This window comes from Leptodactylus fuscus, chromosome 9, assembly GCF_031893055.1.
Source record: "Leptodactylus fuscus isolate aLepFus1 chromosome 9, aLepFus1.hap2, whole genome shotgun sequence".
Classification (NCBI taxonomy): Eukaryota; Metazoa; Chordata; class Amphibia; order Anura; family Leptodactylidae; genus Leptodactylus; species Leptodactylus fuscus.
Window position 1 is genome coordinate 48,780,556 of NC_134273.1, and position 15,936 is coordinate 48,796,491.

A 15,936-nucleotide genomic window follows, 5' to 3' on the forward strand; every position below is an offset into this window, starting at 1 on the left:
AAGTCTCTCTCTATTCTCTTGGTCCTCAAGTGCCCTGTAGAGATGGTTGATGTGTTCCTGGCAGGTGGCAAAGCTCTGGGTGGCTGCAGTGTTGTATTCAAGCATGGAGGCATGGGCCGTTTCCAAGCTCTCAACTCTGCCCAATATGACGAATGTCCTGTATTATATCAGCCAGTTCCTGCATCACTGGGGAGATGGCGCTGGTCAGCGCTTGCTGGAAGAAGGTGCGGGAGAGGGAAGGACTTTTTTGGATACAGAGATGTCATCCTCACTCTCCCCATCCGAAGCCCGGAGGACGCCTTCCTCTGAGTCGGGCCGCTGCTTTAGAATGAGCAGAGGCTTTTTTCTTCATTAGGTATTTATCCAGCTCGCCTTGTTGCCACCACAGACAAATCAGGAGTACCAAGATGGCTGCTGCTATTGGATTGTTAGTGTGCAAGGGAGCACCAAGATGGCCAGCAAGGTCTGACTGATAGAGAGCCGGGTGCACCAAGATGGCCGCAGCTTGTGCAGGAGGTGAGTGAGGTGGTCCAAGATGGCGGCCGTTAAAGGGCAAGGAGATATAGATTTCCAGAAGGAGGGAATGAAGGGCAGGGTATGGTAGCTGCAGGCCAGAGAAAGGAGAAAGTCCAGGATGCTCTTCACTTCGTGGTGAGATGCTGTGGGAGCAGTCCAGGGTGCAGGAGAAAATGGATGGAGAGGAAGGCTACCGGCTTTGGAAGTTACAAGGCCCTTGGAGGAGCAGAGACGCAGTCAGTGAAGTCCCGGTAGTGACTGTATATGTAGTGAGCGCTGCTACTACAGGCCTTGCGCACCTCACCCTCATGCAGGAAAGATGGCGACAGGAGCACACGATGGAGCGTGTGGAGGATTCGGCTGGAGAGGATACAGCCGACCAGGAGAGATTCCACAATATCCCAAGAGCTGTACTGGGACCTGGGGGAGGTCCAGGGGTGCACAGAGCATCCTGGCTGCAGGTTAGTGAATGCTAGCTGCTTTCAATTTGCCAGCACCGCAGGAGCTCCGAAGCAATGCAACTGCAGAGCTTGGTGGTTAGCCACGCCCCCCTTTTTTGTGCAATTTTTACTTGTAATCTCTGTTTGCTGCAAAGTTGCAAGAAGGTGATTGTGTATATGAAATATTAAGTTATGTTTTTATATACGGTATGCAGTACAGTCTTAAAAAAGGTTAGACTTTGGTGTCACAGTTTAGATTTTTAACATATTAGTGAATAATAGCAAAATCTTGGTTGTCTTCTGTATTAGTGTTTTTGGGAGTCTGAGCTCTTATTGTAGTTGATATTTGCAGTACACCCTATCCTATCCTACTAATATTATAAATGTGAAAGTTTGTGTGTTTGGATGTTTTTTCCTCAATCACGCAAAAATGAAAGAAATTCGGGACATATGTAGTGTTTAACCTCCATTAAAACATAGGCCACTCTTTATCCCAGTAAATGACATGGCTTCATGACTTTTATAAATTTATGTTCACACACTATATTACACTGCTCCTGCAGCAGCCCTATCTCAGGTCCCAAGGCTGTTATCTCTCTGTGTAAACACACCCTCAGTGTGTATACACATTTGCATATTATCTGGTCTGCTCCAGTGCTGACAAACTGACATGGGCAAACACCTTTAATCCAAATTGGCAGTTTGTCAATTTTAAACATGCCAGGGGAAAAAAATCTAATTTGTTGCAAAGAGCTATGAAGGTAGCCAGAAGTCAACAGCGTTCTCCTCAACCAGAGATGAGAGGGATCATCGACGCCAACAACACATGCAATATATGGTGTCGCTGCTGAGATGCCAAAACAATTAAAGACACGATGCAAAGAACAACTTCAGTGCCAGGCCAACTTCAGAGCTGCCGAAACGCCAACAACACGCTCATTATATGGCGTCCCAGCTAGCTGCTGAGATGCTGCAACAATTACGGGCACAGCGCGAGGAACGATTTCAGCGACAGGCCAGCTTGACAGCTGTCGAAATGCTGGAGCAGGTGGATCCTCAATATCAACCAGACGCTCATTATATGGCATCTGAGCAAGCTGCTGAGATGCCAGAACAATCACAGGCACGATGCAAGGAACAAGTTCAGCAGCAGGGTAGCTTAAGAGCTGCCAAAACATCGGAGCAGGCAAACCATCGACAGCAGTAATTTGCTGAATATAGGCGGATCATCCTCTCCAACAACCCGCAGATGAAGCCACGGGCAGAGGCTAGTACAGTTATATATATATATATATATATATATATATATATATATATATATATACACATTGTCTACACCGTAAGCTATTATTTTAACCGGTTAAGGACTGGACCCAAAAGTAAGGCCTCTTTTTTTTCTAAACTGACGTGTCGCTTTAAATGGCAATAACTTTGAGACGGTTTAGCTTACACAAGTGATTTTGAGATTGATTTTTTTTGTAACACATTATACTTCATGTTAGTGGTAAACATTAATCAATATTTTTGTATTTATATAAAAAAAAAAACTAGGAAATTTGGAAAAAAATTGCAATTTTCAAAATGTGAAATTCTCTGCTTTTCAGGCAGATAGTTATAGCATCCACATACATGAATAAATATTATCTCCCATATCTCTGCTTTATATCGGCATCATCTTTTGATTCTTTTAATTTATTTTTGATGTTACAAAGCTTACAAGTGTAACAGCAATTTTCTAGATTTACAAGAAAATTCCCCAAACCAATTTTTTAGGGACCGCTTCAGTTCTGTAAGGAATTATAAAGGCCTGTACAATAGAAACTCCCATAAATCACCCCATTTTCAAAACTACACCCCTCAAATTATTCAAAACAGTATTTGGGATGTGTGTTAACTCTTTAAGCATTTCATAAGAATAAAAATATGGAGGTGAAATTTAGACATTTCATTTTTTTTCACTAATACATTCATTTAGACCTAAAATTAACACATTCACAAAGGGTTAAAGGAGAAAATGCATCTCACATTTTGTTATGCAATTTCTCCTGTGCATAGAAATACCCCACATGTGGGTGTAAACTGATTTTTGGGCAGACGGCAGCGCATGGAAGGGAAGGAGCGACACTGGGTGTTTAAACAGCAGATTTTGCTGGAATAATTTTCAGACACCATGTTTCATTTGCAGTGCCCTTAAAGTACCAAAACAATGGAAACCCCCCAAAAGTGACCCCATTTAAGAATCTACACCCCTCACAGAATTCGTCAAGGGGTATAGTGAGCATTTTGACCCTACAGTTGTTTTACAGATTTTACTAACATTGGGACGTAAAAATTCATTTTGGGGGAAGGGGCCGCCAATACAGACCCGGCATTCACTGTAATAGAAATACGGATGTTGGGGAGGGTTAGACGCCGGCACAGGTTCCTGCGACATCGCTACGCTCCTGCCCTGCATGAAGTCAGCAGCGGCAGGAGCGATGCTGCTCTCCCACCCCCCCACCCCTCCGGAATAGCAGCATTGCTCCTGCCGCTGCTGGCTTCATGCAGGGCAGGAGTGTAGCGATGTCGCAGGCACCTGTGCCGGCGTCTAACCCTCCACAGTATCCGCCTCTCTATTACAGCGAATGCCGGGTCTGTATTGGCGGCCCCTTCCCCCAAAGTGTAAACTACACACGCACGCACGCACGCACACACGCACGCACGCACGCACACACGCACGCACACACACACACACACACCCGGCTTGCTCCCGTGCACTTAGCCCCTCCTCCCTCCCCCCTGGCAACAGGCAGATACATCACTTGACTTTTGAGCAGATAAGTCAAGGGATGTGTCAACAAAGAAATTAATAAAGTAAGATAGTGGACAAACAAAGTCGTTTTGCTGAAGCAAAACTTCAGGAAAAGGAAAAGTGTTACATTTACATTAACAAGCAGTATAGATAGGATCCTTGTGATGGGACAACCCCTTTAATAAACATTTATTTGCATTTTTTCATAAAACATTCACTTTAAATCAAAATTGTATTAAGGTGCCTGTTCGTATACAGTATCAAGTGGCATTCTGACAATGCTGCAGGTGTCATATGGGGGGGGATTTTTTAATGTTGCAATTCAGCTTTGATTTGTCCATCTCAAAATGGTGAAAATTGCTCTGGCAGCCTGAGGTGCAAAATTTCAAGAAACACCTGGCAGTGTAAGGTTAAGGAGGACCTTTCACCATCAACTCAAAGTCTCTGTATCCTTCAATGTGTGTTGCTCATTGATTCTGGTACAGTTGGAATTTTTTCTCTAGCCCCCTCCGTTGCCCTTGATGTTAGTTTCAGTACAGTTATGCTCTTTGCTGCTAGATGAGCATTCCCTATCCTTCTGCTCCAGCCTGGTCCCTCCTACCTGGCTGTAGATGTATGATTGTACTGGAACTAACAGCAATGATTAGAGAAAAAAAATTCGAATTGCATCAGAGTTCGTTGAGCAACACACCTATTGGAAGTGGCGAAAGGTCTTCCTTAAAGCGTAAGTAAACGTTATTTTACTATTAATCAGTTATACAGGTGAGGGGACCAAACTGCAATATACTTCACTAAAGAAAAGTGCCTGTGTCCTTTAAGGTGGCTTTCCAGGCTAAAATTTTATTCATTAATTATGGCGGGCATGGTGAAAATAAAATAAAAGCAAACCATACTCGACTGTCTCCGTGGTCCGCTCCTGCAGGTTTGTTGTTGTCTTCTGGCAGAAGTACCCGCCACACGTGACAGCTGAAGCCAATCAGTGGCGTCAAGAAGGAAAATCAAGGACATCACTACTTGTTATATAACAAAGTTTATCTTTATTTAAACTATGGAAAAAAATAAAAAGTTTGGTTACACTAAAGGGCAATAGTAAATCAGCCAATCCTGTTAATAATGATAATAATCCTGATAATGAAAAGAAGCTGAAATTATTACATATGTGCTGCTGATATTGCTGACTATATCATTGTTTTGATCTATTTTAGGTAATTTTTCTAAGTAAGGGGAAGGATGCCCTAATGTCTTTCATGATGCCGTTCTACCTTGTGAAGGGATGCTCCATAGAACAACCAGTGTTCTCTGCAAATTACATAAAAGGCACTATAACTTCAGAACCCAATGGTACGGATGTGAGTTGATTTCATTACTGACCAGTTTTGCCAGTCTAGTCTAGAAAGCTTCTTAATGTTTCATGTTGTGTTTATTTAAACTCTTCCCGCCAGATGAATTTTTTGATTTTTGTTTTTGACTCCTTCTAAACCACATAACAACTTTATTTTTACATTCTAAGAGCCATATGAGGGCTTAATGTTTGTGGGACAAATAATTCTTCGTGATGCTCTCATTTATTATTATGTTCAATTTACTTTACTTGCTGTACAGGAAAAGTATTTATTTATTTTATAATTGTAATTTTTATTGAAAAGTTTTAATAAAATATATAAGAAACAAAGGCGGGGGGGGTTTACGCCCAATCACCAAATAGGCAAGAATCATTTATATAGACCAGGCAACAAGAAAAGAAGAAAAAAGGGGAGGGGGATGAAGGGAGAAGACAAAACCAAAAGACTAGGGAATAACAAAGGGGAAAAGGACGAGGAAAGGGAAGGAGAATAAACATGGATCAGAGACCCCGCAAAGTACAATATGTGTCCCCAGGGATTCCAGATGGAGCGGAAGGCATCCAGGGTGTTACTTAAACTTGCAGTCAGGAATTCAAGGCTCCTCACATCCTTCTTTCGAGCAAAAAACTCAAGACCAGTAGAAGGGTGCACACAATTCCAGTTTCTGCAATGAGGGTTTTTGCTGCAGTATAAAGGTACAAGAAGCACCTGGATGCCTTGCTGCCTAGGTGTCTAGGAGTGAGGATCAGGAGATAGACGAGGGGGACCCATGTAGGAAGAGGGCATCTGCCAGAGATCTGAACTTCCTCCAGAAGCCCAAGATAAGGGGACAAGTCTAAAAGATATGGTACAGAGTGCCCTCCGCAGCACCAGCACCCCAAGGAAATCGACGGGTTCAAAGCGTGACGAAGGGTGGGGGTGTGATACCAGTTCATAATCAGTTTATACTGAGCCTCCCTAAAGGTCACACACTGAGACTACTTCTGAGCCTGAGACCACACAATCTGCCACTGTCTCAGGAAAATAGGTTTACCCACTGCCTCCTCCCATCTAGACATATAGCGGTGACTAACAGGGGAGCCAGTCACTTGAAAGGCAAGAAGCTGGTAGATTGAGGAGATGAGGCTCCTGGTCGACATGCCTGCACGGCAAAGTTTCTCGACAGGTATGGGGAGTGATACCTTAGAAAACCCATGAAGGAAGTAGAAAAAGTGGACCAACTGGGAATAGTGAAGCCACTCAGCAGTCGGGAGGTTCAAGTTGGCTGTGAGATAGGTAAAGGGCCTTAGCTCCAGTGACGCAGGGTCAGCCATATCAGCGATCCGGAAGAGGCCCGCCTCGGACCACACCTTGACCATAGTAGAAGTCAGACTGTCTTGTAGATGGGGGTTATAAAATATAGATACCATTGAGGAGTGCGGGTACATCAAGGACAACTTAACACTGCAACAAGAAAAGATAGACCTAGTAAAACGAATGGGGCCAAGCAGATAGGGGGAAGAGGGTGCAGGGGGGAAGCCAACCCACAAAAATGCATTGGGATGCATAGGTGCCAGCCAGAGTTTCTCGATCTCAATCCACTTGGTATACGCCGACATAGCAGCCCAAAGTGGCATGCGGTGCAGGTCAGCTACCCAGTAGTAGTGCAAAAGATGTGGGACCGCCAAGCCCCCGCACCTCCTCCACGCCAGCATGACAAAATGGAGAATAAGATGACGCTTAACCTGCCATATAAACTGAAAAATAGCTTTCTGTAAATTTCATAAGTATCTGAGGGACTGCAATACAAAAGTTTCGGAAGGAGAGTCATCTTGACTGTGGCAATTCTCCCCACGAGGGAGATGGGCAAGGGTTGCCATCTGTCCAAGAGGCCTGTCAGTTCGCAAAACAGCTGCAGATAATCGAGTACAAGACTGTGTAGGAAGAGGATATATGGATTCTCTTTCGGTTTTCAAGAGGTTCACCTTATAGCCCAAGAAATCGCTATAGACCGCAAGCAAACGCAGCAAGTAGAGGAAGGGTAGTATGACGGGAGGTGAGTGAGGAATAAATAGTCACCGAAAAGGGAAACTTTAAGTTCCCTATAGCAGGCTTTGATCCCCCTGACATTGGGCTCCCGTTGTATCTTGACCGCCAAAGGTTTGATGCATAGAGCGAAGATAAAGGGAGAAAGTGGACAGCTCTACCTAATGCTGTTAAGGATAGGGAAGGAGGGCGAGGAAGCATGGGGGAGTTTAAACTCCGCCGAGGGGTGGATCGCTGTGAAGAAAGGGCTCTGTGAACCCAAATACCCTCAGTGTAGTCTGCATGAATGACCAATCTAGGTGGTCGAAGGCCTTCTCAGCGTCCAAGCTCAGGAGGAGAGCTGGTATGGAGTAATGATTTGCCACCTCCACAAAGTCCACAGTCGTCCTGCTGATGTCGCAGCCCTGACAACAGGGAATGAAGCCCATTTGGTCCTTGTGGATTAAAAGGGGGAGCCAAGCATTCATTCTCAGGTATGGTGGTGGTCCAGATGTTGGGTTGCATACCATCACTTTGTAAAGCATTTTAAATATGATATCTAAATAGTTATTGGCTCTGAATTGCTGTAATTATGGGGATTGATCCCAGACTTAGGGTCTGAATCTATTTTTTTCACACATGTTCTGATAAGACAGTGCAGGGATCTGGACTGAGGTCTAAATAACCATTTAACTTAAAGGGGTTGCCAAAGCAAACATGGACAACCCGTTTACTTTATAAATGAGCCAGGGACAGTGTTGACGCGTGGTGGTGGTCCCCGCCACACGTGACCACTGAGGCCAAACAGTGGCCTAAAAAAGGGCAGGCAATGTCACTAACTGTGAAGCCAAGTAGCGGCTTCAGTGGAAGAGATTCACGATGAAGGAATTGTCTGGACTACTTCTTTAAGACTAAATAATTAGTCTGAATATCTATCTACATAGTGTCTACATGACACAGCATCACCAATACGTTTTGAGAACTTCCCATTGAAACCATAGCACGTAATTCATCTAAGTGATATTGTATGTATGCCAACCAAGCAAGGTCATCATCTTATATCATTGTCCGGTGAATTCTAAAGTATTATAAATGTTAAATGTGTACATTTTAATCACCCTTAAATTTTTTTTTTTTTTTTTCTTTCCAGGTGGTTGGGAAGGACAGGCATCATTTAAGCTTACCTTTAACAGTGGTGGAGCCATAGAATTTGGGCAACAGATGTTTAAGTTGGCAACCAATGGTATGGATTTTTGTTTTAGTACACAAGAATTGTTGGTTGTTATACAATGTTTGTTTGAAGTAAATTTGTACTGAAGGACCACCGGTTGTGTCTGCTGGAAGTTTCTTCCAGGTATTCACTAGTACTTCTGAACAGTGCTACTCTGATATAACTTCTCATTTATACTACTGATACAATTTTTCTTATTACACATCTCCTTTGTCCATGAACCATTTTATACTTGGCATACTTTGCTATTTCAGATGTGAATATCTCGTCCTATTATGATGTATGTATTTAAAATCTTAATTTCTTTTAGCTTCTAGACCACCACAAGTCCCTAATCCTGGATATGGTTACACACCTGCTCCTGTACCAGGAGGTTATGGTCCGGGAGGATACCCTCCTGCACCTGGAGGATATGCTCCAATTCCTCCTGCAGGACCCTACCCATATATTCCCCCATCCATGAATAGTTTTGCTCCAGCACCTCAGCCCATGGGTTATCCATACCCTCCACCGTCAGGTACTGATATAATTCAAAGATGTTGTATTATATTGTGTTCATTTAGCCGTTCTGATAAAATATATTTTAGATACAATTTGTTGATTTTCTGAGACTTACTCATATATAAAAGAAACAAATAAACACATTTTATATACATAGCTGGGGTTCACCTGATTAAAATGCCTTTTGCCTGATAAGCTACCTCCCTACTATGATTGGGTCAGGTAGTGTACATGTCAGACATAGCATAGAAAGTTGGTATAGCTCTTTGGTACACCAAGGGCACCAAACAGCTTATATAGCATATAAGCTAATATTTCATCAATAGAGACAATGATCAGGAAGCAGAAAAAAAGCACTTTATTCATGTGAGTTCATGTAGTTATTCATGTAGTTCAATAGTAACTCTTCTGATGACAAATTCCTTTTAATGGATAATACAGTGTCTTTATGGAATGGCTGACACCAAACCCCCAGATATAAGCAAATTATATTAGTAATTGACCTCCACTAGGGTATGTCTAACATTATTCTCTTTCACGAACTGTTGTCACACTTTTGTTCTATATATACAGATGTAGCAGAGTTAACCTAAAGGTTACTACTAAATTATGCATTATAAATGACTGGATTAAGCACTTACCATTGGTTCTCTTGTTTTTGTATAATCAAGGCCCTAATCAAGGTATGTATCTACCACCTGAGATGAATCCTATGTACATGGCACCTCCACCACCTTATCCAGGGCTACCTTATTCTGGAACCCCAGCCCCTAGTGTTCCCTCAGCATGGACAGAACCTGGCATGCCAGGTAAGAACGTATTGTGTGAACCATATGTTTTGAAACTACACAGAGGTGTGGATGGCACAGATGGGGAAATCAGCTTGTGTAGTTTAACTTACAAACTCACTAGTTTCTCACTGATTTCACTTACCTTTTGGTAATAGGAAGACATTAGACTTGCATTGATCAGTAAAGATTCAATGGGACTTATTGTTTTATATTTTTAGGAGGTGGCAAAGCTGCAGAAGCTGCATCCAGCGCTTATTACAACCCTGCAAATCCACACAATGTCTACATGCCCATGGTGAGTCCTTGACGCATCACTTAACTACATTTATATTTATTTTGTTGAATGTGTGGGAACGCATATATTTTTTACAGATAACAAAACTTGTTTTATAGGGTATAAACTCAACATCTGTATACAGGGAGCTTGTCATTGTAAGGGAGTCCAATCTGTAGATTGGTAGTAGTTTATGAAGCAGGAGACGCTGAGCAGATTGATCTGTAGTTCTATTATAAGCTCTGGTTTAATTTGCCATTTATTAACTACTATTTCTACTATCTCACTGACCCCTTCTGTTGTTCGAACGCCTTGTTTGTTCTCTCTGAGGATCCTCATAAGGGCCTGGTTGCATCCAAGCCTTCCATCGCTACATGGATTTGGTCTATTATCAGAGAAGCTTACAGTTAGGGCCAGAAATATTTGGACAGTGACACAAGTTTTATTTTAGCTGTTTACTAAAACATGTTCAGAAATACAATTATATATATAATATGGGCTGAAAGTGCACACTCCCAGCTGCAATATGAGAGTTTCCACATCCAAATCGGAGAAAAGGTTTAGGAATCATAGCTCTGTAATGCATAGCCTCCTCTTTTTCAAGGGACCAAAAGTAATTGGACAATGGACTCTAAGGGCTGCAATTAACTCTGAAGGCGTCTCCCTCGTAAACCTGTAATCAATGAAGTAGTTAAAAGGTCTGGGGTTGATTCCAGGTGTGTGGTTTTGCATTTGGAAGCTGTTGCTGTGACCAGACAACATGCGGTCAAAGGAACTCTCAATTGAGGTGAAGCAGAACATCCTGAGGCTGAAAAAAAAAGAAAAAATCCCTCAGAGAGATAGCAGACATGCTTGGAGTAGCAAAATCAACAGTCGGGTACATTCTAAGAAAAAAGGAATTGACTGGTGAGCTTGGGAACTCAAAAAGGCCTGGGCGTCCACGGATGACAACAGTGGTGGATGATCGCCGCATACTTTCTTTGGTCAAGAAGAACCCGTTCACAACATCAACTGAAGTCCAGAACACTCTCAGTGAAATAGGTGTATCTGTCTCTAAGTCAACAGTAAAGAGAAGACTCCATGAAAGTAAATACAAAGGGTTCACATCTAGATGCAAACCATTCATCAATTCCAAAAATAGACAGGCCAGAGTTAAATTTGCTGAAAAACACCTCAAGAAGCCAGCTCAGTTCTGGAAAAGTATTCTATGGACAGATGAGACAAAGATCAACCTGTACCAGAATGATGGGAAGAAAAAAGTTTGGAGAAGAAAGGGAACGGCACATGATCCAAGGCACACCACATCCTCTGTAAAACATGGTGGAGGCAACGTGATGGCATGGGCATGCATGGCTTTCAATGGCACTGGGTCACTTGTGTTTATTGATGACATAACAGCAGACAAGAGTAGCCGGATGAATTCTGAAGTGTACCGGGATATACTTTCAGCCCAGATTCAGCCAAATGCTGCCAAGTTGATCAGACGGCGCTTCATAGTACAGATGGACAATGACCCCAAGCATACAGCCAAAGCTACCCAGGAGTTCATGAGTGCAAAAAAGTGGAACATTCTGCAATGGCCAAGTCAATCACCAGATCTTAACCCAATTGAGCATGCATTTCACTTGCTCAAATCCAGACTTAAGGCGGAAAGACCCACAAACAAGCAAGACCTGAAGGCTGCGGCTGTAAAGGCCTGGCAAAGCATTACGAAGGAGGAAACCCAGCGTTTGGTGATGTCCATGGGTTCCAGATTTAAGGCAGTGATTGCCTCCAAAGGATTCGCAACAAAATATTTGAAAATAAAAATATTTTGTTTGGGTTATGTTTATTTGTCCAATTACTTTTGAGCTCCTAAAATGTGGAGTTTGTAAAGAAATGTGTACAATTCCTACATTTTCTATCAGATATTTTTGTTCAACCCTTCAAATTAAACGTTACAATCTGCACTTGAATTCTGTTGTAGAGGTTTCATTTCAAAACCAATGTGGTGGCATGCAGAGCCCAACTCGCGAAAATTGTGTCACTGTCCAAATATTTCTGGCCCTAACTGTATTTGCTTAAGAATCTTCCACAGCCTCTACATGTGACTGCTCATTCCAAGAGAGCTGTTGAAGCCTCCTGGGCTGTTTGGCATCAGGCTTCTGCTGCCCAGATCTGTAAGGCTGCCACCTGGGCCTCTGTCCATACCTTCACAAGGTTCTATCAAATCCATTCTGTGACCTCTGCCAATGACCGCTTGGCCCATAAGATTCTACAAGCAGCTGTGTTCTAGGTTCAGATGGCCGTATAGAGCTATACATGGCCCTCTGGGACTGCTTTAGGACATCCTATGGTGCTGTATCCTCCAATGAATTAAGCGAGAAAAATATTTGTACTATCCTGTTCTCATCTTCACTGGGCGATAGGAACACCCCCTCTGACGTTTGAAGGCTTTGTTAGAGAACGGGAAGGGGGGGGGAGGTTTGTCCCACAAGAAAAGGTCCTCTTTATGCTCTGTAATATCAGAAGAACAGTGTCAGGTGGTTTGGGGGAGAGGTGATTCAGAGCTCAGAATCACACCCTTTGCTTCTGCCTTACACCACCATCCTGACACTATAGAGTTTAACTAGCATATCAGAGACCAAAACTAATAGTTGGATTTTTTTTTCTATAGCCCTCATCCTTTCCAAGCAAATAATGCTGGTCCAGAATCAGTTCAGCAGCATCTCTTAATTAAAGTAAAGAGCTGAACTTGTTGGAGGTGGTGAAAAATCCTCTTTAAAGGGTTTTTTCTGTGCAAAAAAAAAACTTTAAAAAAGGAGAAGCTATTTTAGTGCTATTAATGGGTTAATAATTGCACCAAAATACCTTTAGCAGTGTTTTGAGTGATTTCTGTCTCTCTCTGGGACCTCCTGATATCCTCTACATTTGTGTACCTGTAGGCTGTCCTAGCCTACAACTCCCATGATCCCCCCTCTCTCACACCCCTCCCTGTTTCCTTAGCTAGCCCATACCAACTTTCTGCTTCTGCTCCCCGGGGTCTCTTCCAGAGTGCTGTTGAAGCCGCTAATTTGATTAGATACCTGCGTCTGCACACAGTACCACATGGGGTAGGATTAGATACAAGCCTCTGCACACAATACCACATGCCAGAGAATTACATACACATCTCAGCACACAGTACCGCACGGGGGAGGATTAGATAGGCGTGCCTGCACACAGTACCACACACCAGAGGATTAGATACACGCGTCTGCACACAGTACCACACGCCAGAGGATTAGATACGCGCGTCTGCACCCAGTACCACATTCTGTAAGATTAGATATGCATGTCCGCACACAGTTTCACTTGCCGGAGGATTAGATACGCGTCTCTTCACACAATACCACACGGGGGAGGATTAGATACACGCATCTGCACACAGTACCACACCGACAAGGATTAGATTCTTGCGTCTAAACAGTATTACACGGGGAAGGATTATATACAGCTTTACTCCAGGTATCCATAACAACTGATCACAGGTTTTACACTGATATCCAAAATGAGATACACATAATCACATGACACTTATGGACATACACACAAACCACATACATAATACACCAGTGCAAAATTGGACAATTCTTATGGGGCTACTATACAAACATAAAATGTAATATACCCATGCAAAGCCGGGTCCTCCTGCTGGTGTATGTATGTATGCATGTGTGTATGTATGTGTGTGTATATGTATATATATATATATATATATATATATATATATATATATTACATACAGTGGGGCAAAAAAGTATTTAGTCAGTCACCAATAGTGCAAGTTCCACCACTTAAAAAGATGAGAGGCGTCTGTAATTTACATCATAGGTAGACCTCAACTATGAGAGACAAAATGAGAAAACAAATCCAGAAAATCACATTGTCTGATTTTGTAAGAATTTTTTTTCAAATTATGGTGGAAAATAAGTATTTGGTCACCTACAAACAATCAAGATTTCTGGCTCTCACAGACCTGTAACTTCTTTAAGAGTCTCCTCTTTCCTCCACTCATTACCTGTAGTAATGGCACCTGTTTAAACTTGTTATCAGTATAAAAAGACACCTGTGCACACCCTCAAACAGTCAGACTCCAAACTCCACTATGGTGAAGACCAAAGAGCTGTCAAAGGACACCAGAAACAAAATTGTAGCCCTGCACCAGGCTGGGAAGACTGAATCTGCAATAGGCAACCAGCTTGGATTGAATAAATCAACTGTGGGAGCAATAATTAGAAAATGGAAGACATACAAGAACACTGATAATCTCCCTTGATCTGGAGCTCCACGCAAAATCTCACCCCATGGGGTCAAAATGATCACAAGAATGGTGAGCAAAAATCCCAGAACCACGCGGGGGACCTAGTGAATGAACTGCAGAGAGCTGGGACCAATGTAACAAAGCCTACCATCAGTAACACACTACGCCACCAGGGACTCAGATCCTGCAGTGCCGGACGTGTCCCACTGCTTAAGCCAGTACATGTCCGGGCCCGTCTGAAGTTTGCTAGAGAGCATTTGGATGATCCAGAAGAGTATTGGGAGAATGTCCTATGGTCTGATGAAACCAAACTGGAACTGTTTGGTAGAAACACCACTTTTCGTGTTTGGAGGAAAAAGAATACTGAGTTGCATCCATCAAACACCATACCTACTGTAAAGCATGGGGGTGGAAACATCATGCTTTGGGGCTGTTTCTCTGCAAAGGGGCCAGGACGACTGATCCGGGTACATGAAAGAATGAATGGGGCCATGTATCGTGAGATTTTGAGTGCAAACCTCCTTCCATCAGCAAGGGCATTGAAGATGAAACGTGGCTGGGTCTTTCAACATGACAATGATCCAAAGCACACCGCCAGGGCAACGAAGGAGTGGCTTTGTAAGAAGCATTTCAAGGTCCTGGAGTGGCCTAGCCAGTCTCCAGATCTCAACCCTATAGAAAACCTTTGGAGGGAGTTGAAAGTCCGTGTTGCCAAGCGACAGCCCCAAAACATCACTGCTCTAGAGGAGATCTGCATGGAGGAATGGGCCAACATACCAACAACAGTGTGTGCCAACCTTGTCAAGACTTACAGAAAACGTTTGACCTCTGTCATTGCCAACAAAGGATATATAACAAAGTATTGAGATGAAATTTTGTTACTGACCAAATACTTATTTTCCACCATAATTTGCAAATAAATTCTTACAAAATCAGACAATGTGATTTTCTGGATTTGTTTTCTCATTTTGTCTCTCATAGTTGAGGTCTACCTATGATGTAAATTACAGACGCCTCTCATCTTTTTAAGTGGTGGAACTTGCACTATTGGTAACTGACTAAATACTTTTTTGCCCCACTGTGTGTGTGTGTGTGTGTGTGTGTGTGTGTGTGTGTGTGTGTATATATATATATATATATATATATATATATATATATATATATATATATATATATATATATATATATATATATATATATATATATATATATATATATATATATATACACACACACACTATGTGATCAAAAGTATCTGGACACCTGCCTGAAAATGACTTACAAATTTGTGGCACCTCTCCATTAGTAATGCTGGAATTCAATATGGTGTTGGCCCACCCTTAGCCTTGATGACTGCTTCCACTCTCGCAGGCATACATTCAATCAGGTGCTGGAAGGTTTCTTGGGGAATATCAGCCCATTCTTCACGGAGTTCTGCACTGAGGAGAGGTATCGATGTAGGTCGGTGAGGCCTGGCATGAAGTCGGTGTTCCAAAACATACAAAAGGTGTTCTATAGGATTCAAGTCAGGACTCTGTGCAGGCCAGTTCATTACAGAGATGTTATTGTCGTGTAACCACTCCGCCACAGACCATGCAGTATGAACAGGTGCTCAATCGTGTTGAAAGATGCAATCGCCATCCCCGAATTGCTCTTCAACAGTGGGAAGCAAGAAGGTGTTTAAAACATCAATGTAGACCTGTGCTGTGATAGTGCCACGCAAAACAACAAGGGGTGCAAGCCCCCTCCATGAAAAACATGAC

General features: G+C 42.7%; 1 protein-coding gene across 3 annotated transcripts in view; it reads left to right on the top strand.

Annotated features, from left to right (window-relative positions):
• Positions 1-15,936, top strand: part of WBP2NL (WBP2 N-terminal like) — an 87,869-nt gene that overhangs the window by 26,386 nt on the left and 45,547 nt on the right. For 2 of the 3 annotated variants that reach the window (XM_075286366.1, XM_075286365.1), the window contains exons 3-7: positions 4,953-5,088; positions 8,245-8,337; positions 8,636-8,842; positions 9,498-9,635; positions 9,836-9,912. In XM_075286366.1, coding sequence (XP_075142467.1) covers positions 4,953-5,088; positions 8,245-8,337; positions 8,636-8,842; positions 9,498-9,635; positions 9,836-9,912 — 651 coding nt within the window. The remainder of the gene's footprint in view (positions 1-4,952; positions 5,089-8,244; positions 8,338-8,635; positions 8,843-9,497; positions 9,636-9,835; positions 9,913-15,936) is intronic. The other variant, XM_075286367.1, reaches the window with a different exon arrangement.